Source organism: Trichechus manatus, unplaced genomic scaffold (assembly GCF_000243295.1).
Source record: "Trichechus manatus latirostris isolate Lorelei unplaced genomic scaffold, TriManLat1.0 scaffold00133, whole genome shotgun sequence".
NCBI classification, from domain to species: domain Eukaryota; kingdom Metazoa; phylum Chordata; class Mammalia; order Sirenia; family Trichechidae; genus Trichechus; species Trichechus manatus.
This window is the reverse complement of record NW_004444069.1, coordinates 2,460,451-2,486,077: the sequence shown is the minus strand read 5'-3', so window position 1 is coordinate 2,486,077 and position 25,627 is coordinate 2,460,451. Positions and strand designations below refer to the sequence as shown.

Sequence of the window (25,627 nt, the reverse complement as noted above, 5' to 3'; positions counted from 1 at the left end):
CACAGGGACCCCAGGTCCAAAGGACACACTGCTCCTGGCTCTTCTTCTTGGTGGCAGTGAGGTCCCCCCTCTGCTCTGGGATTGGCTCTCTTTTAAGCCTAGTGGGATGGTAAAACTGACCAATCCCCTCGTTAGGGTTCCATACACCTTATTTGCATGGTCCCCCCCCCAGGGGTTCCATGCACCTTATTTGCATTATTAGCAGGCTGTCTAATCCCCTTGGTAGGCCACAAGTACCTTATTTGCATAGTCCCACCCTATCACTCTGTAGGAGTTACAAGACCATGCATGGCAAAAAGAACTATATTAAATAATTCACTGCACCAGAGGCCACCCTCTGGCTCTTCTAGCCACGGTTCTTCCATATTTGGAGGATAACTTCCCCTCCCAATCATTTTACTAGTCCAAAATAGTCATTAACAATTAGTCCTTCAGTAGGGCAAAAAGTCCTCCGGGTAAGGTCTCTCAGGTCCCAGCCATTTAGGTCTGCTGCAGGTATCCATCTTATCTGGTCAGGTTTTCCAAAAGTCATCTCAGCTTCACCCTTTCTGGCATCTGATAAAATTTAACTGAGAGAATGTTATCCCCTTGCTCTGCCTCACAAGGTATCAGCATAGTAAAACCTTTAAGGGACTGTACTCCCTTAAATTAGTTTTTACAATTACAGTTTTTACAATCACAACTAGCCCTGCTGTCATGGATTGAATTGTGTCCCCCCCAAAAATGTGTGTATCAATTTGTCTAGGCCATGATTCCCGGTGTTGTGTGGTTGTCCTCTATTTTGTGATTGTAATTTTATGTTAAAGAGGATTAGGGTGGGATTGTAACACCACCCTTACGCAGGTCACATCCCTGATCCAATGTCAAGGAAGTTTCCCTGGGGTGTGGCCTGCACCACCTTTTATCTCCCAAGAGACAGAAGGAAAGGGAAGCAAGCAGAGAGTTGGGGACCTCATACCAGCAAGAAAGAAGCACCTGGAGCAGAGCGTTGGACCCAAGGTTCCTGTGCAGAGAAGCTCCTAGTCTAGGGGAAGATTGATGATGACAAGAGAAAAGCCTTCCCCTGGAGCTGACCGCCTGAATCTGGACTTGTAGTCTACTAGACTGTGAGAGATTAATTTATTTGTTGAAGCTATTCACTTGTGGTATTTCTGTTAAAGCAGCACTAGATGACCGAGATACCTGCTAACAGTCAACACTCGCAGCTGAATCATATAATCCTATCAGCATCTTCCCCTACCCTCCCTTCCCCAGACCCATCAGGAAGAGAGGAAACTATTCATTGGGGATCCTCCCTTGTCCCCCTCATTATGAGAGTAAGTACACTCACAAAAGTGTGTAAGCCAGCCACTTCATGCCTTTACCTCTCCCCATTTTACGTAGCCAATTTCTAATTTGCCCATCCCTATCAAACCAGTACTCTATCAAACAAGTACTCTAAGGAGACAAGCATGTTCCTTTTTTTTTTTTTTAATAATATTTTATGAGTTTTTGGTGAAAGTTTACACAGCAAGTTAGGTTCCCATTTGACAATTTCCACAAGCATGTTTCCTGATCTGAAGAATCTTTTGTTTTGGTTGGAACTTTGAGCATCCATAAGCAAAGTCCAGTCCAGAGAAAGCCATCAAATTGCAGCAATTTACACCAGCTCACGTTGTCAAACATCTCTCTCTCTTCTCAATTGGCAGCCTGGGGCCTGGGCTGGGGTGTTCCCACAGGCTGAGCCCAAAAGCCTCCTAGGGACCCAGGCCCCTCCAGCTGGGGAGGCTTTTAGTGCTGCCCAGGCAGTCAGGTGGAGCCCCAGCGCCTCGTGTAGTCCTGGATGGAGGCCTGGAAGTGCTCTGTGCTGTTAAGATCTGGGCGGCGAAGGATCACATAGCACTTGGGGAGGAAATAGCCACTGAAGCCTCCACACAGGCTGCTCAGCACAGCCAGCACGTTGACAATGGGCAGGTACCTGCCCTGGTAGACGCTGGCCGTGGTGAAGAAGGTGATCCATGACACAAAGTTGAGGAGCAGGCTGAAGGTGACGCACTTGGCCTCGTTGTAGTTCTCTGGCAGGTCCTTGCCCAGGTAGCTGCATGCAAAGGCGCTGACAGAGAGGAGGCCATTGTAGGCGAAAGACAGTATGAAGCCCAGTGAGTTGGCCTGGGTGCACTCAAGCACCACCAGCTGGGGAAAATGCTCGTATTCCCTGGTGGGCAGCGGGGTCCACACCACAAGCCACGAAAGACAGATCAGCAGCTGGGCCATTGAGCTGAGCACCACAAACAGGCCAGCACCGTGGTTTTGGACCCAGGCGTGGTAGAAAGTGGGCACCTTTGCAGAAAACTTGAAGATGAAGACCAGCTGGAAGGAGCGGATAGTCAGGCAAGACAGGAAGATGGTGAACCCGAGGGCAAAGGGGGCCAAGCGCAGCAAGCAGGTGGACAGTGTGGGCTCCCCAAAGAAGCAATAGAGGCTGCAGCTGCCCACCGCCAGAGAGCCCAGCATGAGGAAGCACAGCCTGCCCCCTGCCGACTTTACCACAGGAGTATCAAAGTGCCAGGCAAACAGGCCAGCAGTCCCACCCAGCAGCAGCAGCAGCAGCGTATTAGCTGCCAACAGCACCCAAGAGATGGGATTATGCCAGGTGAGAAACACCACGGTGCGTGGGAAGCAGGTCTGGCTTCCTTGGGGTGCCCATTCTTCCTTGCCACATGGCTGGCAGTGGTAGAGGTCTGGAAAGGAAGGTGGAGATGGCTCCTGAGAACCAGGTGAGCAGAGCTGGGAGAGCTGTACCAGAGGAGCTAGGCTCTTCCAGGCCCACTGAAATGGGGGTAACCCTGAGTGGGGTCCCCAGGCCACATGGGACACACAGGTAGGTCCTGTATGGTCCCAGAAGGGATTTGCAAACCAAGAGGTCCCTAGGAAGGACCTTAGCCTAGCAGCTCCTCCCATATACCAGTAACATTCTGATGGGATGGAAGCAGGCAGCCCCTAAGGAAGCTCCTTTGCATCTCTATCCCAAGCCCTTTCACTAACCAGATCCACCTTCCTGAGCTGCTGTTCTGTGCATTCTCTGACTCTGAGAACAGAAGTGATACGAAATTCCCACCCCAGCAGAAATATTCAAAGTAAAGAATGTGGCCTCAGAAGTCCAGCACTGGGCTGAGGAAAGCATTTCCTTAGGTACTTCAATTTGCTCTCTGATCTCAACCTTGCATCACTGGGTGGGGGGTGGGGCATCGGGGGTGGGCATGCTGGTTTTGTGGGCTGCAGACCTGCTAGTGTCTATGTTCAAGGTGCTGCCTGTCTTTGGCAAGGGCAATAGAAGGGACGCTATACAGATAGGAGGGTACAAAGGGAATGATAGCTACATCCGTTTGGTTGAAGAGTTTGAAGTTACTATCAGTCTGCACCTGTAGGAAGTATGATGAAGGACACACCTGGCCTGAGGTTTTCACTTTGTCATTTCTTTCTGCTTGATCAGAATTCAGACTGGTGGTGGGTATCCTCCAACCAGAGTGTACCTAACAGCAGAGTGCCTGGGACCCTGGCTCTGGGGCCAGGGGTGCACATGTGGCCTGAGGCAGGGCCTCTCGTCTGCACCCACTCACGTGCCCACTCACCACTCTCGTTGAGGAAGGTTCCAGCCTCACAGGACACACAAGTGAAGCAACAGTGGTGGACACCCGTGACCATGCGCCGGTACCCTTTTGAACAGTTTTTGTTGCACACAGACTTGGGCACCTGCAAGAAGACCAAGTGTTCTACGGCCATGTGGAGGGGCCCAAGTCAAGGGACAACTCACATGTAGAATGAAAGGACAGAATCTCTGTGTGTCTGCCCCACCGCTCACTCCCAATGGTGTGAACCAACACCCACCAGGCACCTGTCTTCTAGTCCCCGGCACCTCTCAGGCAGGGCTGAGTAGAGCATGCTATCCTGGTACCTGGGGTCCCTCTCCTGCTTTGTGAAGAGTGTGAGCATTGCCCCCACTCTACTCCTGAGGCAGTCACCTTGGGAGAGACTGCATCCCTACTACCTGGTTGTTCTTTCTGTGCCACTGGATTTTGGTCTTATTGATGTCCAGCCGAACCGGAGACCATGTGGAAGAGCCAATGACTCTGAAGCTCCACTCTGGGCCACTCCAGTCCCAGGTAATTATGTCATAGCCACCAAGAAGGTTCCCATGGTTGTTAAAGGTCAGGTTGTCCTTCTGGATCTGCTGTAGAAGCTGAAACACACAGAGATCATGAAACCACCTCAGAGGACATAGGCTGCCCCTCCTCTGCCCGCCCAGTTCCCTCCCTGCCTGGGGCCTTCATGGGCTACCATCCTGGGTGATTTCAGCCTGCCTGGATGGTCTGTTCCTTAGAGCCCCCTGCCCTCCTGGAAAGTCCCTCAACCCTCTCAACCAGCTTCCTGAGAAGAGGTCTTTAATGAAGGAGTTCTTTAGCGTAAGCCCTGGATCTTGTCCTTGATGCTTCCAAGGCAGGGTGGATGGGGGAGGCAAGGTTCAAAGAAGAAAAGGGACCAGTCCTCAAGTCAGGCCTTTGTGCGCGCCCCCCCACAACCAAGGGTGGCCAGAGAGTAGCCACATTGCTTGCCCCAGGAGTGGTTGTTCCCTTTGATGCAGATGCCTGCGGCTAGGCTGTCTTACCTGCCAGGGGTACACAAGGCCCGCGGAACAGGCTCCTGAGGGGCAGCCCAGGAGCTGGTGGAGGCCATAGGCCACGGCATACACAGCCCGGTAGGAGCTGTAGGCAGAACTCATGGAGAAGGTACCAAGTGTGGGCATTTTGTCCCGCGTGAAAGTCCAGCACTTTCTGCAGAGCTGGTTGCTGCTGCACCAGGAGCCCTGGGGGCATGATCTGAGCACCCCCTTGTCTGCCCGGACATAGGCCTCTTCAAAGTCCTTCAGGCCCAAGACCACCCTCTGCTGGATGGCCACACCCAGCACCGTGCCAATGTCCCGGATCCCCGGCATCTCAGTGATGTGGCTGGAGATGGCCCAGTCCGCAGAGGCAACCCACACCTTGTCAGTTAGCTTGGCCAGCACCACAGACTCAAAGAACACCTTGGCAAGCTGCCTACCAGCATAAACGACCACAACAGTGGTCCTCACCTGGGCCAAGTCGTGTATCATGCCCCGCATCTTCTCGTCACCTGCCCGCGCTGAATAAGGCATGATGCCCTTAAAGGCAATGCAGATGCCCTTCCGGCTGGCCTGCTCCTCTAGCTCTTGCACCCCTAGCTGTCCATAGTCGCCATTGCTGCCCACCAATGAGATCCAGACCCAGCCAAACCTCTGCAGCAGCAGCACCATGGTCTTCACCTGGTTCTTATCGCTGGGGATCATGCGCAAGAAAGACGGGTACTGCCGCTTGGCACTGAGCATCATGCTGCTGGCCTCGTAGCTGATCTGTGGGAAGTTCAATGCAGGAAAGTCACAGGGATCAACCTCAGTGAGGCCCCAGGGCTGGGTCCTGTGCTGGGTGCTGGGACACAGAGGGTACTGAGACATGGTCCCTGCCCTGGTCCTCAAGGGGAGAAGCACATGACGTATGAAATTGACAAATTACATGCAAAGAACAGGGCAGGCCCCACAGGGAAGGACTCTACTGTGGACAAGGGGGCAGGGTCATGCACCTAAAGCAGAGGAAACAAAACTTGTGTGCGAGGAGTGAAATAGAATGATGTGTTTGGGGACCTAGAAGGAGTTCTGTTCAGCTGGAGGAGCACTGGTCAGATGCTAGAATGAAGGAGAACGCGAGTAGGTCAAGTCAACCAATTGGCAGTGAGTCACTAGGCCTTTCTTCTGAGTCACCTCTGGGTGGACTTGAACCTCCAACCTTCTGGTTAGCAGCCGAGTACATTAACAGTTTGCACTACCCAGTCAGGGAGGCCTTAACTCTTGGCCTAAGGGGCTTGGGCTTTATCCTATAGGCCATGAGGAGCCCCTAGGGGTTTATGCAGAAAAGTGCTTGTTCAGATGTGTGTTTTAGCAGTATATCTCTGATTTCAGTGAGGAGTATGTTGGAAAAGGCTCAGGACTGGAACCAAGCAGAACCCACAGGGAGCTGTTGGCATCATCTAGGTGAGAGATGGTGGTGGTCTGGATTAAGGCTATGGCAGTGGCAATGGAAAAGAAGGGGTGGACTTGGCAGAGTTTAGAAGATAGAATGAGTGGCCTTGGTAACTGACTAAGCATGGAGAGCAGGGGGAGGAAGAATCTAGATAGGACTTCTGGGTTTCTGGCTTGGGTAGAGACGGTTGTGTGGTCAAGTGGGCTGAGAGGGGTGTGCAGAAAGAAAAGAGGATTTGGTTGTACAGCAAGGTGACATCAGTTTGGGGCCTGCTGGGTCCAGGAAGTAGAGATGTCCGGTGAGCATCTAGAGATAAAGCTCTAATGTCCAGAAGCTGGAAGTGAAGCCATGAGCCCATGGCCTGCATGGGATCAGGAGAGGAAAGAAGAGGGCAGGCCTGTGTTCAGGTTCCTTCTCAGAGGAATAGGGGATGACGATTCTGTCTGGGAAACAGAGAAATAATGTGTAGGGGAGAGGGAAGATCATAAATGCCGAGCAGAGAGCTTCATGGAGGGACTGGCCAAAATGTCACAAAAAAGTCACGCAAGATAAAGAAGGACTGAAAAGCGCTCATTGGATTTGGGGATTTAGAGGGCCTTCCACATCACAGCAAGGACAAGAGTGGTGGAGGCAGAACTCAGGACTGAGGAGCAAATGAAAAATAAGGAAGCAAGCAAGAATAGAGAACTCTGCTGCTAAGTTTCAACGGAAAGGGGCAGAGAGAGACCACATGGACAATGCTGAGCGTACAAGTGTCTGGAAGGGTTTGGAGGGGTTCAGGCAAGCTCATAAGCCAAGAAGGAGCTTTAGGGAGAGACTGACAAGGAGGAGGAGAGGGGGACAATTGATGGGCCGAGGCAAGGGGACAGGATGGCATTGAGCATAGGTGTGGGTTGCTACCATCTCTCAGCCAGGAGGGAAGAAGGCAGGAAGGAAGGGGGGCAGGTAGATGTGTTTACGTGGTGGGAAGCTAAGGGTGTTCAGTTCTCAAGGAATAGCCGGGAGCAGACTGAAGGGCAGACGGCATTTGGCTAAATGCAGTAGTTTCGAAGAAGAATGGGTTTCTCCACAAGGGTGGAGGCAGGGAAGCCTGGAAGCAGCAACTGGAAAGGAAGGAGCACTGGGGCAGTGGTCACAGGGGGCAGGCACCTCTGCCACCTGAGCCATGTGGCCAGGCTGGCCTCCAGCGGCATAGTAGCTCCTGCCCACCCGCCCTGCCCATGCTGGACTTCCAGAGGAGGAAATAGGCAAACTGCTGAAGCCCCAGCTTACCACGGGCACCAGGAAGGGGCTCAGCATGGCTGCAGCAGTGGCGGCATGGCTGGTGGTGTCAGGCCCAATCACTGCCACTACCTTGGGGGAGAAGTAGGACAGGTTTTGGTGGATCTCTATGTGTCGCATCCCCCGCGGGGTGAGAACACTCAGCACGGCATACACAACGGCAGACTCCGAGCACACGTCGTAAAGCTCATAGCCCAGGGTGACGTTGGGCAACAGGGACGTGGAGTTGTTTATCTGCTCAATGGCGAGCCGCATGGCCTGGAAGAGGTGGTAGCCGTGGCCGCTGAAGTTGTTGGGCCTATAGGAAAGCAAAGCCAGAGAGCCGAGAAGGACAGGCCCTGCAGAAACCCTCTACAAAACCAGTTGCCATCAACTCCTCTCTGACTCATAGTGGCCCTATGTGCGTCAGAGTAGAACTGTGCTCCGTAGGGTTTGACTACAAAATGTTACTACCACTTGGCAGTTTCTTATATGGTTAAATCTACCAACCAATTGCTGTTGAGTTGACTCTGACTCATGGTGATCCCATGTGTGTCAGAGGAAAACTGTGCTCCATAGGGTTTTCAATGGCTGATTTTTTGCAAGGAGATCACCAAGGCTTTCTTCCTGGGTACCTTTGGATGGACTTGAATCCCCAACCCTTCAGTTAGCAGCCGAGCATATTAACTGTGCCACCCAGGGACTCCACTGAGATCCTTTGCCCTCCTAGAATCCCAGGCTTTCGGGGTAGAGAGGAAGAGTCCCGGGGTGGCAAAAATGGTTAAGCACTCAGCAACTAACTGAAAGGTTGGCAGTCTGAGCCCACTCAGAGGCACCTTGGAAGAAAGGCCTGGTGATCTGCTTCTGAAAGGTCACAATCATGAAAACCCTATAGAGCAATTCTACTCAGCACACATGGGGTTGCCATGAGTTGGAGCCAATTTGATGGCAACCAGATAGGCGGGGTAGAGAGGAACCTCCAGGTCATCTATCCAGTCCCCTATAGCCATGGCCTCAATCTGGGCCCTGGGGCACACAGATCCTGGAAATGTTGGAGAGATAGGGGAACTGATGGCCCCCTTTGCGATCAGCATATCAACACTGAAAAGCTTGAAGTCCTGCAGCAGAGAAATCTGCTCAACCTTGTGTACCTCATGCTTCTCACTGGATACTCGTGAATTATGCTCGTGGCCTACACTGGGAACTGCTGTCTGGAATCAAACAGGGACATGCTGGCGACATGATTCAGTCCTGCTCAAAGACTGTGCTAACCCACCCTGTTTTCCAGCCTCTCTACTCATTTGAAGGTTCTTCCATCATTTCTATCACTTCTGTCCTCTGAGACACTTGGAAGAAGCTCAGTGCCCCGGCAAGAAGATAACCCTTCAGTTATCTGAAGCCAATTTTCATGTCTCCCTCTCCCTTTCCCTCTCCCTCTCCCCCACCCCTTGCCCCACTACTTAACCTCTCCTCCTAGCTGTGTCTTCTCTTCCCACAGCCCGGCTGTCCAGACCCTTTGTCCTGGGCCAAACACCAGCTGTGCTTCCCACTGAGGGTACCTTGCAGCAGGAGCCCTGATTCTCTAGCCTTATGAATCTGTGATTTGCATAGACCACAAGAAACTATTCGCTTTAGAAGAAAAGCAGTTGGTTTTCTCTACCTAGACTGTCAACTTCATGAAGGCTCCCACCTAATTTGTTTTTGCTGACCCTGAAGCATCTACTGCTGTGTGTACCCCCTCCCTCTCTGTGGAGAACCCCACTTGCCGTAGGGGAGACTAAAGAGTTTAGAACCTAGGTAGGAGTAGGGAGGAGATGGGAGAAGGTTAAGGGCCACCCTTGCTTGATTCTTGCCATCTAGTGACATCATACAGCCAGAAAATAACTTGAATGGGATCATAACACAAGGACAAAGTAACGTGTCTCAAAGTGGAAACTGGGCAGATGTGCCTGGGAAGGCCTAGCCCACACTCAAAGGTGGCTCAAAGGTGGCCATTATGGATGGATGGAGGGATTGGGGCTGTTCAGGTGAGGGGTTGGTCCAGGCAAAGCTCCTGGCTGAGGAGGGCAGGCCAAGGGTCCCCACAGGCCCCACTAGATGATGACTCTGCTGACCCCTCACTCACCTGTCACATAGCGTCACCTCCGGTTTGCGTCTCACCCCTGGACTTTCGCCGTGGAGAGGGAACAAGCCTGCTATGATGTAATCCCCTGGGAGGCTGAAGTCAGGGGAGGACTCCACTTCTTGACAGGCTAAAGCCCAGCAGCAGCAGGCCAGGGACAGCTGCAGGCCCAGCAGGTGAGTGGACAGGGTGAGCATGCTGGCCAATGCCCGCACCTGGCATGGCTGAGGAACCTCTGCGATGCCAGGCTGTTTAAATAGAACACCAGGCAGCTGCCTGGATGCGTAGCAACCTCATGCCTGTGAAAGGGGTGGGACGTGGACCTGGTGTAGAGACCGGGTGTTTGCCCTGGCCTTCCGGGCCTGCGGTCCCTTCAGGAACCGGGCAAGGCAAAGGCGCGATGCAAACCAGGCGGCACCACGGGCCTTCCTCTCCCCGCAGTTGTGGTTTTGTCCTTGCTCTGCGAGCTCTGTCGTTTTCTGTTCCAGGCGACAGGGGGTGCAGGGCGTCTGTCAGGGAGCTGTGGGCTCTAGAGCCTCTTCACCTGGGCCAGCCTCAGTTTACTGAATGAGACATGACTAGGAGTTGACACCCCTTCTCCCCTAGGCCCCAGCTTTCAGACACTGAAATTTTGAGTGAATCATCCTGGTTTCGCCTAGTTACCTAGCACCCAGGGTTGCTCTCTTCAGTCCGAAGACAAACGCATGCAAACAGCGGGTATGCAAATGATCTGGCTTTGCTTAAAACACCAGTCCCGGGACTTTTTCTGCACGAACTAGGCTGCAGTAATGTGGTTTTCCGGAGAGGTGGCCCCCGCGGCTGGACCCGGGGTTTCTAGCTTTCTCTCTCAAACCTGCCAGGGTGAGTTTTTGCATAATGTAAATAAAGCCCGCGGGGACTGGCCCTGCTCGGTGTCGCAGAGGCGGCGGCGCCCTAGAGCACGCCCTGGGCTGCCTGGAGCCTCCGAGGGGCGGGTGGAGACACCAGGTTCTCTTCCGGGGTCCGGCAGGTGCCGCCGGCAGAGGGCGCCAGGGGCTCCGAGGCCGCTCCTTCTTCTGACTCCACGGGCCGCGGGGCGGAGCGACGAGATCTCGTGATAACTCGCGTGGCAGGCGCCGGCGGCCCAGCATGGCGGATTCACTGCTGCTGGTTAAGCGGGGTTCCTGCCGCTTCATGCCGTCGCGGCCCCGGAAAGCCCGGCCCCAGTTCATCCTTAGCCGCTGGCTCCGCTGCCGGCCCAGGTCCCTGCGCTGGTGCAGCCGGCGGCGACTGCGACGGCGGCTGCTGCAGGCCCAGGCAGCAGGCGTGGACTGGAGGGAGAGCAGCTGTCTGGTGTCTGGCGCCGCGGGGGAGGCAGCAGCCCGGCGGCTCAAGGCCGCGGTCCGCCGCCCAGCTCCAGCCGCAGCCCCCGCCCCTGCCCCGGCGGTCCCCAAGTTTACCCGCGTCCCGCCGCCGCTACCGGCGGGGCCTGGCCGCGCGGTGCTGCTGCTGCCGCTTGAGCAGGTGGGTCGCGCAATGGGAGCCCCTGGTGGGCAGAGAGGGAGGGAGACGGAACCCTCAGGGAGTTCTGTCTTTGAGGAGACCGTGATCGCCCCTCTGCCAGTTTTCCGGCTGCAAGTTGTTGAGTCCATTTCCCCTGGCGGTGGTGTTGAGCAGCAGGGTAACAAGCACTCCTGCTGAGGGGAATCTAGACCTTTGGAGCTGAAAGGGACTATAGTAGTGGTGGTAGTGGCAATAACAGGTCGCATTTACTGGGTGCTTAGAAGTACCACGGTCTGTTCTGGCATTTTTAATACTCCTAGCTTTCTGTGGAGTAATAATTGGTATGAGTATGCTTATTACAAAGAAACAGCAGTATAGGTTAGGTAGCTTGCCGCAAAGTTAAGCAGTTAAGAGGCAGCGCCAGGATTCTGACCCAAGCAGTCTGATTCTTCACCTGGATGCTAGTCTAGCAGGTCCCCTCCAGTGCTAAATTGGGGATATATGGTATTCAGTGGTGGGCCTTTGTAAGGGCAGGTGGTAGAGTCTGTCAGAGCCACGAGGACAGAAGAGCTGGGCTTCATGTAGTCAGGGTTCACTAGGACCTTAGGTTAAAAATATTAAGTACGTGTTTATCACCTAGTACAATGCGATCACTTACTTAGAAATCAGCCAGGTTTTGATATGTGAATAGTGAGTTAAGATTTTAGAATTTTTCAGTCGTTGACAACAGGATTAATAATGTTATTGTTTTTCTTTCTCTTTTCTTTCCCTTCTAGTCTTTTGTTTTTGGCGGAATCTGTCGTGTGACTTGTCTCTATGGCCAAGTACAAGTGTTTGGTTTTAACATCAGCCAAGGCCAGCCTGCCCGTGAGGTCTTCTCTGCCTATACCAACTCTCTGCTTAGTATCACAGCAGTTCATTATCCGATGCCTGAGAAAAGCAAGAAGGAGATGAAAAGGGAAGTCCGAACTTTGCTTAGAGCTCATCTTCTCCGGGGTAATCAAAAGAACGGGTGATTTACTGAAGGCCTACTGTAATAAGGCTAATAATTTTTAGATGCCTGCTATGGTCTAGGCATTACGTTAAGCAGTTTACATTATCTGTTTAAATCCTCGCAACGATACTTAGAGTGAAACTGCTGCTTTTTTCACATTTTTTACTGAGAAAAATTGCCCAAGGCCACACAGTTAGTATGTAGCAAACCCAGGTGGACTTCTCCACTTAGGTGTGTCCCTGTTATACAGTGGGGCCTCTTAAAAGAGCCTCTCAGACATAATTCCTACTCTCAAAAAGTTTACAGTTTAGCTGAGGAGGTACTAAAGGGCATAGAATTTAGCCGAGTTCTTGTTTATGAGGTAGTTTATTTTTGTGTTCACAGATAACAGACGTCGGTTGATGAAGTATTTTTTTCCTCTGTGTTCCATTGTGTTGCTGGAACGTCTGAAAACATCAACTACAGAGTTCATAATCAGCCATCCAGGTTTATCTTACGTCTTCTTCCAAGAGGTAGAACCAGTTTTCATTCACAGTTTTGTCAATTACTTGCACCAAAACAGTCGTCAAATGGTATTTGTAGGATGCTCTCTCAGAAGACCAGTTTGTTCATCGTGTTAGTGCTGTAGGTCATGCAGAACGTAATACACGTATACAGTTAGAAAGAAGGAAACGTATACGGAAAAAAAATTCAGCATAGAAAGGTATGTAGTGAAAGATATCTCCCCTCCCCTTCCTTGATTTCATTCCCAGGTGAAAGCAACCATTTCATATTGTAGTTTGTTAAATGCTGTTTGGTTTTTCCATGGTTGTCTTTATGAATTCAAATGGAATATTTGATTAAAGCTTTATTTCTTGATTTATTAACTTGAGACAGTGTAAATTGTCTCCAAAATATGACTGGATAATTTAAATGCACTTACACTTTCTTCCGTCTGTCTTTCCTCACCTCCACATTTTTTGACCATATTATTTTCCTAAAGTGAAGTTCTATTGCCGTAATGGTCTTCCATGAGCTGATAAGTTGAATCTAAAAGTTGGAAACCAATATAATCCTTTCAGAGGAGTCCTGGTGGTGCAGTGGTTAAGTGCTCGACTGCAAACTGAAAGGTTGGTGGTTTGAACCCACCAGCCACTCTGTGGGAGAAAGATGTGGCAGTCTGCTTCCATAAAGATTTAGTCTTGGAAACCCTGTGGGGCAGTTCTGCTGTGTCCTGTAGGGTCACTATGAGTCAGAATTCAACTCAACAGCAGTGAGTTTTTTGGTTTTGGTTGTAATTCCTTCATTCAGTAGATAGAGTACCCATCGTTTGCCAGGTGCTAGGAATGCCTCAGAGCCCTGGTGGTGCAGTGGTTAAGAGCTCGGCTGCTAATCAAAAGGTTGGCAGTTTGAATCCACCAGCCACTCTTTGGAAACCCTATGGAGGAGTTCTGCTCTGTCCTATAGGGTCACTTTGAGTCGGAATCGACTAGACAGCAACGAGTTTTACTGGTAGGAATACCTCAGTGAATACAGTACAAACATTTCTGTCTGATGGAGCTTATATTCTAGTTGGAGAGAGACAGAATAAACAAAACAGAGAAGTAAATATGTTGTATGTTAGGTATCTAGCAATGATTGTGAGGATGGCACAGGACCTGGCAAGGTTTCATTCTGTTATACATGAGGTTGATATGATTTGGAGCAGTGTTAGAGATCTAAGTGCTCTGGAGAAAAGCAGCAGGGAGTGTGGGGGTCGTTTGCATTCTTAAATAGGGTGACCAGAGTAGACCTTGCTGAGGAAGAGGAGAGGAGCAGGTGTTCAGGCACCATAGGTGCCAGGGAAGGCCAGTGTGGCTGGAGGTGGGAGGGGGACTCAGATCACACAAGGACTCTGGCTTTTACTTGAGTGGGTGGGAAGCCACTAGGAGGTTTTGGGCAGAGGCATGACAGGATCTGACTTAGTTTTTCTTTGTATACTGTGTTTTAGGTGGAAGTTTACAGAGCAAGTTAGTTTCGCATTCAACAAATCGTACACAAAGTGTTCCATGACATTGGTTGCAGTCCCCACACTATCAGCACTCTCCTTACTTCCGCCTGGGTTCCCCATTTCCCTTTGTTTGGTTTTCCTACCCTTCCTGCCTTCTCATCTTTACTTTTGGGCAAATGTTGCCCTTTTGGTTTTGTATAATTGTTTGTCCTATGGAGCATGTTCTTTTCAGGTAGTATTGTTTATTTTGTAGGCTTGTCTGTTGCTTAGCTGGACAGTGGTTTCCAGGAATGGTTGTAGTTCCAAGTCAGAGGAGTGTCTTAGGGCCATAGTCTGGGGTGTTCCTCCAGTCTCTGTCAGGCTGGTAAGTCTAATAAGTCTGGTCTTTTTTATGAATTTGATTTTTTTGTTCTACATTTTTCTCCCTCTCTGTCCAGGACCCTCTGTTGTGATCCCAGTTAGTAGTGGTAGCCCAGCACCGTCTAGGTCTTCTGGTTTCGTGGTAGTGTAGGCTGTGGTGCATGTGGTTGACTTAGATTTTAATAGGATCATTCTGGTTTCTGTGTTGAGAATATACTGAGGTAGAGCAAAGGCAGAAAGTGGAGACTGCTTAAGAAACTACTTGTAAAATCAAGGCAAGACATGATGGTGGCCTCAGCCAAGAACGTAGTCAGAAGTGTTCTAATTCTAGATATGTTCTGAGTAGAGCTTATAGGATTAGGGGGCAGGCTGTAGGTAAGGTGTGAAGAAGAATCAAGAAATAACACCAGGCTTTTTGGCCTAAGCAGCCAGGTGCATGGCGTTAACTAAGATGAGGAGACTGCAGGAGGAGCAGGTTTGGGTGTGTGAACTTCGTGGTGCCTGTGACAGCCAATTGGAGATGTCAGGTGGACAGTTGAATATATGAATCTGGAGTACAGGAAGGAGGTAGGAGATATAAATTTGGGAGTCTTCAGAGAGGGTGCTGAAGGTTGTGATATGGAATGATAATACCAAGGGAGTTGGTTGAGGTCTGAGCCCTGGGGCACTCCAGAAGAGCTCTAGGCAAAGGAGACTGAGATGGAGCAGACGCTGGAAGAAAATATCCTGGAGGCCAAGCAAAGTCTTTAAAGGAGACTGACATGACGCTGTGTTAAATGCAGATGGTAAGATCAGGCGTAAGAAAGGACCCTTGCATATAGAAGCATGGTCTGGAAGAGAGCGGTTTCCCTGGATAACTGATTGGGGGAGACTTCCCTGGGAAGGGATTAGTGATGAGAGAGTTTGCTTTTGTAGAGTTTAGCATGTGAAGGGAAGGAAAGAAATGAAGTAGTAGCTGCAGGAGAAGTGTGATCAAGAGAGCTTTTTTTTTTAAAGGATGGATTGAAAAAAACCTGTTTGAACACACGTGAGAATGATCCAGAGGAGAGGGGAACTGATGATGCTGTAGAGAGAGAGACTGGCTGGCGCTGTGCCGGTGGGTCCACCACAAGGGGAGGGTCTGGGGCCCATGCAGAGGGGTGGCCCTGGGAGTGCTGGCACTTCATGCATAGTAGCTGGAGGACACCCCAGGATAGGGCCAGGGGCAATAGTTCTCTTCCTCTTATTTCCTGTTAGGCTGGGAAAGAGAATTAAGGTCACCCCTGAGTAGAGGAGTGGGTAGATGTTGAAGGTTTGATGTGAAAGGGGAAGATGAGAAATGACTGTGCAGATTTCCTTTACTTGCTGAATCTAGTAGCGTGATCAGGGCCGTAGAGAAGAACATGGAATCCTGTGTTACTGAGCCTTTACCACTTGAAAGTGAATGTTCAGATGCAACAAATCAAGCAGATTCTTTTTTCACTTACTTTCAGCTTTCTTTATTATTTTTCTGGGATATACTCAATCACATTGTTGTTTATATTCCTTATGCTCTTTCTTGGATAACTTTTCCCCTTTATGTGTTAATGTATTCTGCAGTACCTTTTCATAAAGGTGAATAGTAAACTTGAGATTATTTCATTTTATAAAATGTTTTTATTTTATCCTCAGCGATTGATAGTTGGGCACCGTGTAGAATTGTAGGTTCAAAAGAATTTTCCCTCTAAACTTTGAAGCCCTTGCTCCATTGTTTTCTAGAATCCAGAGTTGCTGATATGAAGTCTTGCACCAGGCTGATTCTTGGACCTTTTATGATATCTTTATCTTTTGCGCTGACTAATTGCACAAGGATGTGTTCATGGATGGACGTCTTCGTTCATCCTCTTCAACATTGTAGACTCATTCCACCTGAACCTCCTCTGCTTCAGCTCAGGAACATGTTCTTCTGTTTCCGTGGTGTTCTGGTACTTCTATTGGAGAGCCGTTGGACTTTATGAATCTGGCTTCCATATCCTTTCTACTCTACTTGCATATGCTTTATCTTCGTCTTTTTGCTTTAATGTTTTTGGAGATTGCTATGTCTTTATTCCAGATTACCAACGTGGCCTACATCTGTCATCCTATTATTATTTAACCTTGTATTGATTTTCATTATGGCCATCATTTTAAATTTCCTCTAATTTTCTTAAGTCTGGAGTCTCCCACAGAGGTGAAGTACCTTGGACGTGAGCGTACCAAAAAAAAAACCCTTGCCGTCGAGTCAATTCCAACTCATAGTGACCCTGTAGTGAGCATAAACTATGAAAATAGAGCGACGTGAACAAATTCAGGAGTAGAGCTGACAGGACTTGCTGATAGGTTGGATTTGATGTTGGATGACGTTATTTAGTAAAGGGAGGGATCAGATTTATCTTTTGTAGCTCACAACTGTATAAGGCATATTAATTTAGAACTGAAGAAAAGTGTGCATTTTTTTTTGCCTTTTCTTAAAACTTAAATTGTTACTTTCAGACTCCGACTTCCCACTTATTTGCTGAATATTTAACCTTGAAGTCCGTTGGCATCAGGAGAAACAAGAGAAAAAATGGCCTTCAGTTAAGTAAGAGTGTCATTTCAGCAGTGGACGAGTTGGTCAGTGTTGCTAGTGGTGAGTAATACGTGTTGATGTTTGGCTGTTTTATTCCACTAAAGCTTCAGAGGATTACTACTTATTACTAGAGTCCTAAAGAAGATGGCTAATTCTAGGTATCGATGTTTGTCTCACCCCCAGAAGAAGTAGATGGCTGCCCTGTCATTCTGGTGTGTGGAGGCCAGGACATTGGAAAGTCGACGTTTAATAGGTATCTCATTAACCAGTTGTTAAATAGGTAAGAGTGCTTTTATTCTTGTCACATATAGCTAGGTTTTTGGCATGAAGTAGGATTTTTTTAATTTAAAAAACTTGAGATGTGTGTGCTGACTTCTAGATAGAGATTATATCCAACCGGTGTATAAAGCTGCTCAGTCGAGTGATGATATTCTTTATTTTATTGTGTTTGGGAGTGAGGTGATGACATGATTAGTGTGTATTGACCTTGCCTTTGCTTGTAGGTAGTCTTGCAAGAGAAGAAAGAGAGATCTTAGCCTGTCTATTTGTCCAGATGATATTTCTGAGTCCAGAGATTCAGAGTAGAGATCAGTTTTGTTGTACTTTAAAGACGTAATTTTAGGAAAAATCAAGTTGTGTGCAGATAATGAAGACACAGTTTTTAGCGTGCCTGCCTCACATTTTCTTTTATATTTGTGATTAGTAGTCTGCAAAGAGAAAAATTGGTGGTCATCTTTGATACATTATGCCTGGAAGGCTCTGCATACGCTGAATTATGCCCGTCTGTCGCCTAAAATCTTTAAGATCTGACTTATCTTTTCTACAGAGCTTACCTAGTTTAAGGTTTTCTTTTTTTTTTACTTTTCAGTATTCCCTGTATTGACTATTTGGAATGTGATCTGGGACAGACAGAATTTACTCCTCCTGGTTGCATTTCTCTCTTCAGTATTACAGAACCAGTTCTGGGTATGTAGTTTATATTTTTTAAGTGTCTTGGTTTTATAAAATTAAGAAGTACTGATTCTTTTGAAAAACTCCAAGAATCGAAAAGCATAAAACGTAAAAAGTGAACATGCCCCTACCAGTGATCTTGCTGTAACTGCCTCTCTACCCCCTGAAAACAAGCAAACAGTGGCTCTTTCTAGGGTTCCGTTTCAGTAAATGGTACTATTATCCGTTTTGTTGTATGTAAATTAGAAACATGTCTTTCCCTAATATTAACATTTTACATAACCCTAGTACAATTATTAAACCAAGAAATTAACACTGATAGACGCTATTACTTAATCTACAGACCTTATTCACATTTTACCAGTTATCCCTTTAAGTACTTTTTCTTGTGTAGAATCCAGCCTAGAATCCCCACACTGCGTTTTGTTGTGTCTCCTTAGTCTCTTCCAATATGGAGGGTTCCTCAGCTTTTCTTTGTCTTGCATGACCTGGATACTTTTGAAGTGTACTGGCTCTGTGTATTTTGCATATGGGTATCTAATTGTTCCAGTGCCATATGCTTCACTGAGTTGTCTTTGCATGTTTTTCGAAAATCAGTTGTCCATATATGTGTGGGTCTATTTTTTTTTTTTTTAATAATATTTTATTGTGTTTTCTATGAAAGTTTACACAGCAAATTGGGTTCCCATTTGACAATTTTTACACAAGTTGTTCAGTGACATTAGTTACATTTTCTACAATGTGTCAGCATTCTCTTTAATTCTGTTCTGGTTGTTCTGTTTTCAGTACTCTAGGTTCTCTGTCCTCTTACTGTTTTTGCTTTCGAGTAATTGTTGGCCTTTTAATCTCATATAGATGGTTATTAATGTGTGGGTCTGTTGCTGACTCTGGAGGCCTGGTGGCACAGTGGTTAAGAGCTACGGCTGCTAACCAAAAAGGTCCGCAGTTCAAATTCACCAGTTGCTCCTTGGAAACCCTGTGGGACAGTTCTACTCCGTCCTATACGGTTGCTATGAGTCATAACCCACTCGACAGCACCCAACAACAAAAAATTACTGACTCTATTCTGTTCCACTGATTTCTTTTTAATCTATCTTGATGCCAATACCACGCTCTTTATTACTGTAGCTTTGTAGTAATTTTGAAATCAGGTAGAGGTAGTCTTCAACTGTTTTGCTTCTTTAAAACTGTTTTGACCGTTCTAGATCCTGTGTAGTTCCATATGAATTTTAGAATGAACTTCAAATTTCCTACCCAAAAAAGCCTGCTGGGATTCTAAATTCTCCCCTAATCTATAGATTTCTATAGATCAAATTGGGGAAAGTTGAATCTTCAACCCATGAACATGTTATATCTCGCGATTTATTTATTTACACCTTTTTTCCTTTCAGCAGTATTTTGTAGTTTTCAGTACACAGATGTTGCATATCTTCTGTCAGATCCCTAAGTATTTCATATTTTTGATTTTTTTTTTCAATTTTTAGTGTCATTGCTAGTGTATAGACGTACACTTGATTTTTGTATATTGGCCTTATATCCTGTAACTGCTAAGCTGGCTTATTAGTTCTGGTAGCTTTTTTGTAGGTCTGTCAGATTTTCTACAGATGAGTCATTTATGGGTACAAGCAGTCCCCGGATTACAAACGAGTTCCATTCCTAAGTTTATCTTTAAGACAAATTTGTACATAAGTCGGAACAATTAGGTATGGTTTGTATCTAGTCAGTCAGGTGTTTGTCTTCGTATATAGTATATAGCGTACCTTTCTATGCATAAAAAAACATTAAAGAAACACTCCTGGATACACTAGAACATCTTTAACATAATAACACAGTAATGATAATGTTTTGATGTGCGTCGGAAAGTAGTACCCGTTTGTTATTACGAACCATTATATGTACCTCGAATTTTTAATATAATAGACTTTACCAGGATTGGTTTGTAACTGCAGGTTGTACGTAAATCGGGCCTTTGTAACCTGGGGACTACTTGTACGGACAGCTTTGCTTCTGCCTTTCCAATCTGGATGCCTTTTCTTTCTTTTTCTTGCCTTCATTGCACTGACTAAAATCTCCAGTACGGTGTTGTATAGAAGTGTGGAGAGTGGGCATCCTTGCTTTGTTCCTTATCTTTGGTGAAGAGCGTTCAGTCTTTAACCATTTATTATGATGTGAGCTGTGGGTTTTTCATAGATGCCCTTTATCAGGTTGAGGAAGTTCCTTTCTATTCCTAGTTTACTGAGAGTTTTTATCAGGACTGGATGTCGGATTTTGTCAGATGCTTTTTATGTGTGTCTGTTGAGATAATTATATGCTTTTTCATATTTAGTGTGTTAATATGGTGAATTACATTGTTTCTTATTTTAAAAAAATTTTTATTTTGGTAAAAATATATATATATAACAACATTTGCCAAATCAACGATTTTTACATGTGCTATTTAGTGACATTGATTACTTTCATTGTTTGCAACTATCACCACTATCCTTTTCTAAATGATTCCACCACTGTTAACGTAAACTCAGTGCTCTCCAAGCAGTGACTTCCCTTTTTCCCTTTCCTCCCACCCCTGGTAACCACTGATAAACTTTGGTCTCTATATGTTTGTCTGTTTCATGTAAGTGTAATCATACAATATTTATCCTTTTGTAACTGACTTTACTCAGCATATTGTTTTTAGGACTTCATTTCTCTTTATGGCTGAGTAATAGTCCATTGTTTGCACATACCGCATTTTGCTTACCCATTCATCTGTTGATGGACATTTAGGTTGTTTTCACCTTTTGGCTATTGAGAAAAGTGCTGCGGTGAACATTGCTGTACAGGCTTCTGTTTGCATTCCTGCCTTTACTTCTGGTTATATAACTCAGATTGGGATTGCTGGGTCATATGGTAATTCTCTATTCAACTTTTTGAGGAACTACCAAACTGTTTTCCACAGAGGCTGTACCATTTTACATTCCCACCAACGATGTCTGAGGGCTCCAGTTTCTTCACAACCTCGCCAACACCTGTTTTCTGGTTTTTTGATCATTGCCATTCTAATATATTGATTGATTTTTGAATGTTAAACTGGCCTTGCATTCTTGGATAAACTCCATTTGGTCAAGACTTATTATCCATTTTATATATTGTTAGATTTGATTTGCTAATCTTTTGTTTAGAAAAAAAGCCAAAAAACCTGTTGCCGTCCAGTTGATTCCAACTCATCGCAACCCTATTGGACAGAGTAGAACTGTTCCATAGGGTTTCCAAGGAGCGGCTGGTGGGTTCAAACTGCCAGCCTTTTGGTTAGCAGCAAAGCTCTTAACCATTGCACCACAGGGCTCTGTTGTTTAGCATATTTGCATTTATATTCATGAGGGTTAATAATGTGTCATTTTCTTTTCTTGAAATGTCTTTGTCAGACTTTGGTATCAAGGTAATGCTGGCCCCATAGAATGAATTGGGAAGTATTCCCTCCTTTTCCATTTGCTGGAAGACTTTGTGTGGAATTGGTATTGTTTCTTCCTATATGTTTGGTAGAATTCAGCAGTGAAGTCATCTGGGCCTGGAGTTTTTTTTGTGGGAAGGTTTTTAAGTACAAATTAAGTTTCTTTAATAGTTACAGTGTTTATCCTATGTTTTCTCATGCCGGATGGATATTATACATTTTTAGCAAGAACACTATGGAAGTGACAGTGTACCCTTCTTAACATCATATCGAGGTACATGATGTTGATACACCTTATTACTGGTAATGTTGACTTGATTGCTTGGTTAGGGTGTTTGATGTTTTTTTCACTTAATGTTACTGTGTTTTTCTTTGTAATAATTGTCTTGTGGGGTTTTTTTTTAGATAATTGTTGCTTTATATATTTTGATGCTTTGCTATTGGAGGTATAAAAATACATAGCCTTTTCTTATTGATTTGTATAACCCCTTTATTGATATAAACTTTCTCATTTAATGAGTTTTTGCCTTGAGTTCAACTTTGAAATTATTGACACTTCTCTCTTGTTACTATTTGCCTAATGAGTTTTTAAAGACTTTTTTTTTTTAGAGAGGTTTTAGGTTTACAGAAAAATTGTGCAGAAAGTACGCGCATTCTCATATTCCCCTCTTCCCCACTGCACACGGTTTTCTCCTACTATTCACGTATTGCTTTCCTGTGGTACATTTGTTACAGTTGATAAACCAATATTGATGTTATTAACTAAAGTCCATAGTTTATATTAGGGTTCTCAGTTTGTGTTGTATGGTCCTGTGGGCTTTGACAAATGCATAATGTCATGAGCCCACCATTATAGTATCATACAGAATAGTTCCACTGCCCTAAAAATCCCCCGTGCGCCACCTATTCATCCCTCCCGGCTCCCTGAACTCCTGGCAACCACTGATTTTTTTCTCTGGCTCTGTAGGATGTTATACAATTGGGGTCATGCAGTGTGTAGCTTTTTCAGACTGGCTTCTTTCACTCAGGAATATGCATTTAAGTTTCCTCCATGTCGTCTCATGGCTTGATAAGCTCATTTCTTTTTATCACTGAACAGTACTCCATTATATGGATAGACCCCCATTTATTTATCCATTCACCTATTGAAGGACATCTTGGTTGCTTCTAACTTTTGACAATTATAAAGAAAGCTGATACAAACATTCCTGTGCAAGTTTTTATGTGGATATACGTTTTTACCTAATTTGGGTAAATACCCAGAACATGATTGCTATATCATATGGTAAACCTATGTTTAGCTTTGTAAGAAACTACCAGACTGTCTTCCAAAGTGGCTGTATCATTTTGCGTTCCTGCCAGCAGTAATTGACAGTTCCAGTTGCTCCACATCCTCGCTGGCTTTGGTGTTGTCCTTGGTTTGGATTTTAGCCATTCTGATAGGTACATAGTGGTATCTCATTGTTTTGATTTGCAATTCCCTAATGACATATGGAGGAGCCCTGGTGACACAATGGTTAAGTGCTCATCTGCTAAGCTAAGAGAGATTTGAACCCACCAGTGGCTCTGCAGGAGAAAAGACCTGGTGATCTGCTCCTGTAAAGATTACAGCTTAGTAAACCCTTTGGGGCAGTTCTACTCTGTCCTGTAGGGTCACTATAAACTGGAATTGACTTGACAGCACCCAACAACAAAGACATATGAGGGGGCAGTGGTAGGTCTGTGGTAGAACTCTCACCTTCCACAGGGGAGATCCAGGTTCGACTCCCCGCCAGTGCACCACAGGTGCAGCCACCACCTGTCAGTGGAGGCTTGCGTGTTACTGTGATGCTGAAGAGATTTTAGCAGAGCTTCCAGACTAAGATGGACTAGGAAGAAAGGCCTGGCAATCTACTTCCAAAAATCAGCCAGTGAAAACCCTGTGGAGCACAATGGTTCTATCCTGTTGTACATGGGGTTGCCATGAATTGGGGACCAACTCAGTGGCAACTAACAGTGACATATGCTCCTGAGCATTTTTTCATATACTCTGTTTGCCATCTGTATATTTTCTTTGGTGAGGTTTCTGTTTGTATCTTCTGTGTATTTTATAATCGAGTTGTTTGTTTTCTTGTTGAATTTTAGGAGTTTTTTGTATATGTTAGATGCAAGTCCTTTATCAGATGTGTGTTTCGCAAATATTTTCTTCCAGTCTGTATGACTACCTGATGAGTTTTTTTTTTTTAATTGTTGTCTTTTTAGTATTTTTCCATCCCCACCCCTCCTTCCTCATGAGTTTTAATCCTGATTTTTACTTTAATTAATTTTAGTTTTATCAGACTAACACATGAACATATTTAAAAGTCAATAGTATTAAAAGGCTTATAGCAAAATATATCAGTTTCCTGCCTCTCCCCACTTCCCTGAGTCCCTCTCTCTGTATGCAACCAATCTGAATTCTTTTAGTGATGTGTTCTGGCATTTACCTGTTTCATCATTTTTGAATTACATGTGGATGTTACTGTCTTTCTGTTAGTCTATTTTAGAAATTATCTGTTGATTACCTATCACGGTAGATGAGGATTCCCTCTGCTTTTCCCCCCATCATCACCTTATAGGTACACTACAATTTTTGGTTAAATCAGTATTCATTATTTATAAGGTTATTCTAATCACTGTTCACAATTGAGTCTTGTAGTGCACTGTGATTGTCTTCTTTTTTACTTGGTTTTCACTGAGGTGAATCTTTCCCTTGTTTTATGTGTGTGTTTACTTTGTTTTCTTTGTAGCTTTTGCTGATTCCCACACTTTCCAAGAGTCAGTACAGTTTTTTATTAGTCCAGTCAATTCAGATAATCTTAGTACCAGTGTTTGTCTTAGAGACATCCCTCCTGGAAGCCTCCATTCTTCTCTCTGGGCTGGTTGCTCTTTACGCCTACTGCACAGCTGTCAGACTTAACCTTTAATGTCTTCCTTATGATACCGTTTCTCTCTCTCGGGTTAGATTTCCACTTACTTTGATTTCATACCTTTCTCCTTGATTTACTCCCTTGTTTTACTGGAGCACATCTTAGCTGTGCTGTAAAGACAGGCCAGCAGCAGCAGGTGTGGTGATGACAGCCCTTAGCTTCTTGTTTCTTTAGTCTCACTGCTCCAGTCTGGACTGGTTGTCTTCCTGAAGCACTGTTGTCAACCTAGGATCTCCTGTCATCATCCTCCTATTGGTTTCCATAACATCTTTGTGGATGTAATATCCAGTGGGTCTCCTGGTTTACTCCTTTGTTTTGGTGGAACACATCCCGCAGTACCTTCCTAGAAAAGTTTCATGGGAGGCTAATCTTTGAGGCTGTGCACATCTTTGGCGAAGAATACTGAGTATACCATGCACTGCCAAAAGAATGAACAGATCTTGTCTTGAGAGAAGTACAAACAAAGTGCTCCTTAGAAGCAGCGATGGCAAGACAATGTCTCACATACCTTGGACAGTCCCTGGAGAAGGATGTCATGCTTGGTAAAGTAGAGGGTCAGTGAAAAAGAGGAAGACCCTCAGTGAGATGAATTGACACAGTGGCTGCAACAGTGGGCTCAAGCATAACAACGATTGTGAGGATGGTGCAGGACTGGGCAGTGTTTCGTTCTGTTGTACATAGGGTTGCTATGAATTGGAATCGACTTGATGGCACCTGACAACAACACATCTGAAAATGTATTAATTCTATCCTCATAGCTATATAGATAACTTTGGCTGAATATAAAATTCTTGCTTGAAAATATTTTCCTTTATTTTATTTTTTATTGTTGTAGTTTAAAAAGTTTACATTTCAGGTTAGTCTCCCAGACAAAAACTTATACATACCCTAATTACTCTCCCCTACTGTGACAGCACACTCCTCCTTTCCACCCCTGATTCCCCATGTCCATTCTACCAGCTCCTAACCTTCTCTGCCTTCCCATCTTACCTCCGGGGAGAAGCTGCCCGTTTAGTCCCTTGTCTCTACTTGAGCTAAGAGGCACACTGCTCTGAGTATCACTTCATGTCCCACAGTCCAGTCCAATCCCTTTCTGAAGAGTTGGCCTTGGAAATTGTTTTATTTCTAGGCTGATAGAGAATCCAGGGGCCATGCTTTCCGGGGTTCCTCCAGTCTCAGTCAGACCATTAAGTCTGGTTTTCTTACTAGAATTTGAGTTCCGCACCCCACCTTTCTCCTGCTCCATCAGGCACTCTCTGTTGTGTTCCCTGTCAGGGCAGTCATTGGTGGTAGCCAGGCACCATCTACTCCTTCTTCTCTCAGGCTGATGAAGTCAGGTTTATGTGGCCCTTTCTGTCTCTTCGGCTAATACTTTCCTTGTGTCTTTGGTGTTCTTCATTCTCCTTTACTTCACATGGTTGGGAACAACTGATGCATCTTAGATGGCCACTTGCAAGCTTTTAAGACCCCAGAC

General features: G+C 46.1%; 2 protein-coding genes across 3 annotated transcripts in view; one reads left to right on the top strand and one right to left on the bottom strand.

Moving 5' to 3' along the window:
* Positions 1 to 1,489: 1,489 nt before the first annotated feature.
* Positions 1,490 to 10,425, bottom strand: TAS1R1 (taste 1 receptor member 1). 2 transcript variants are annotated; one of them, XM_004385119.2, is made up of 6 exons: positions 9,457 to 10,425; positions 7,344 to 7,650; positions 4,646 to 5,407; positions 4,028 to 4,219; positions 3,612 to 3,732; positions 1,490 to 2,720 (listed from the first exon to the last, which is right to left on the bottom strand). In XM_004385119.2, the coding sequence occupies exons 1-6, from the start codon at positions 9,648 to 9,650 to the stop codon at positions 1,789 to 1,791; spliced, it is 2,508 nt and encodes an 835-aa protein (XP_004385176.1). In that variant the 5' UTR covers positions 9,651 to 10,425; the 3' UTR covers positions 1,490 to 1,788. The 2 variants fall into 2 exon arrangements, with proteins under 2 accessions (XP_004385176.1, XP_004385177.1); XM_004385120.2 differs by lacking the exon at positions 4,646 to 5,407.
* A 156-nt stretch (positions 10,426 to 10,581) lies between these two features.
* Positions 10,582 to 25,627, top strand: part of NOL9 (nucleolar protein 9) — a 37,741-nt gene continuing 22,695 nt past the window's right edge. Inside the window, exons 1-6 of the mRNA XM_023739371.1 lie at positions 10,582 to 10,956; positions 11,712 to 11,931; positions 12,314 to 12,441; positions 16,749 to 16,884; positions 17,008 to 17,104; positions 17,693 to 17,790. Of these exons, the coding sequence (XP_023595139.1) occupies positions 10,582 to 10,956; positions 11,712 to 11,931; positions 12,314 to 12,441; positions 16,749 to 16,884; positions 17,008 to 17,104; positions 17,693 to 17,790 (1,054 nt within the window). The remainder of the gene's footprint in view (positions 10,957 to 11,711; positions 11,932 to 12,313; positions 12,442 to 16,748; positions 16,885 to 17,007; positions 17,105 to 17,692; positions 17,791 to 25,627) is intronic.

Bases quoted from the DNA above. Each gene is read 5' to 3' on its own strand.
- TAS1R1 (XM_004385119.2), bottom strand. From the start codon at position 9,650: ATGCTCACCCTGTCCACTCACCTGCTGGGCCTGCAGCTGTCCCTGGCC. The intron at 7,651-9,456 runs GTGAGTGAGGGG...GCTTTCCTATAG, and splicing joins GAGGTGACGCTATGTGACAG to GCCCAACAACTTCAGCGGCC. The intron at 5,408-7,343 runs GTAAGCTGGGGC...AACTTCCCACAG, and splicing joins GCCCCTTCCTGGTGCCCGTG to ATCAGCTACGAGGCCAGCAG.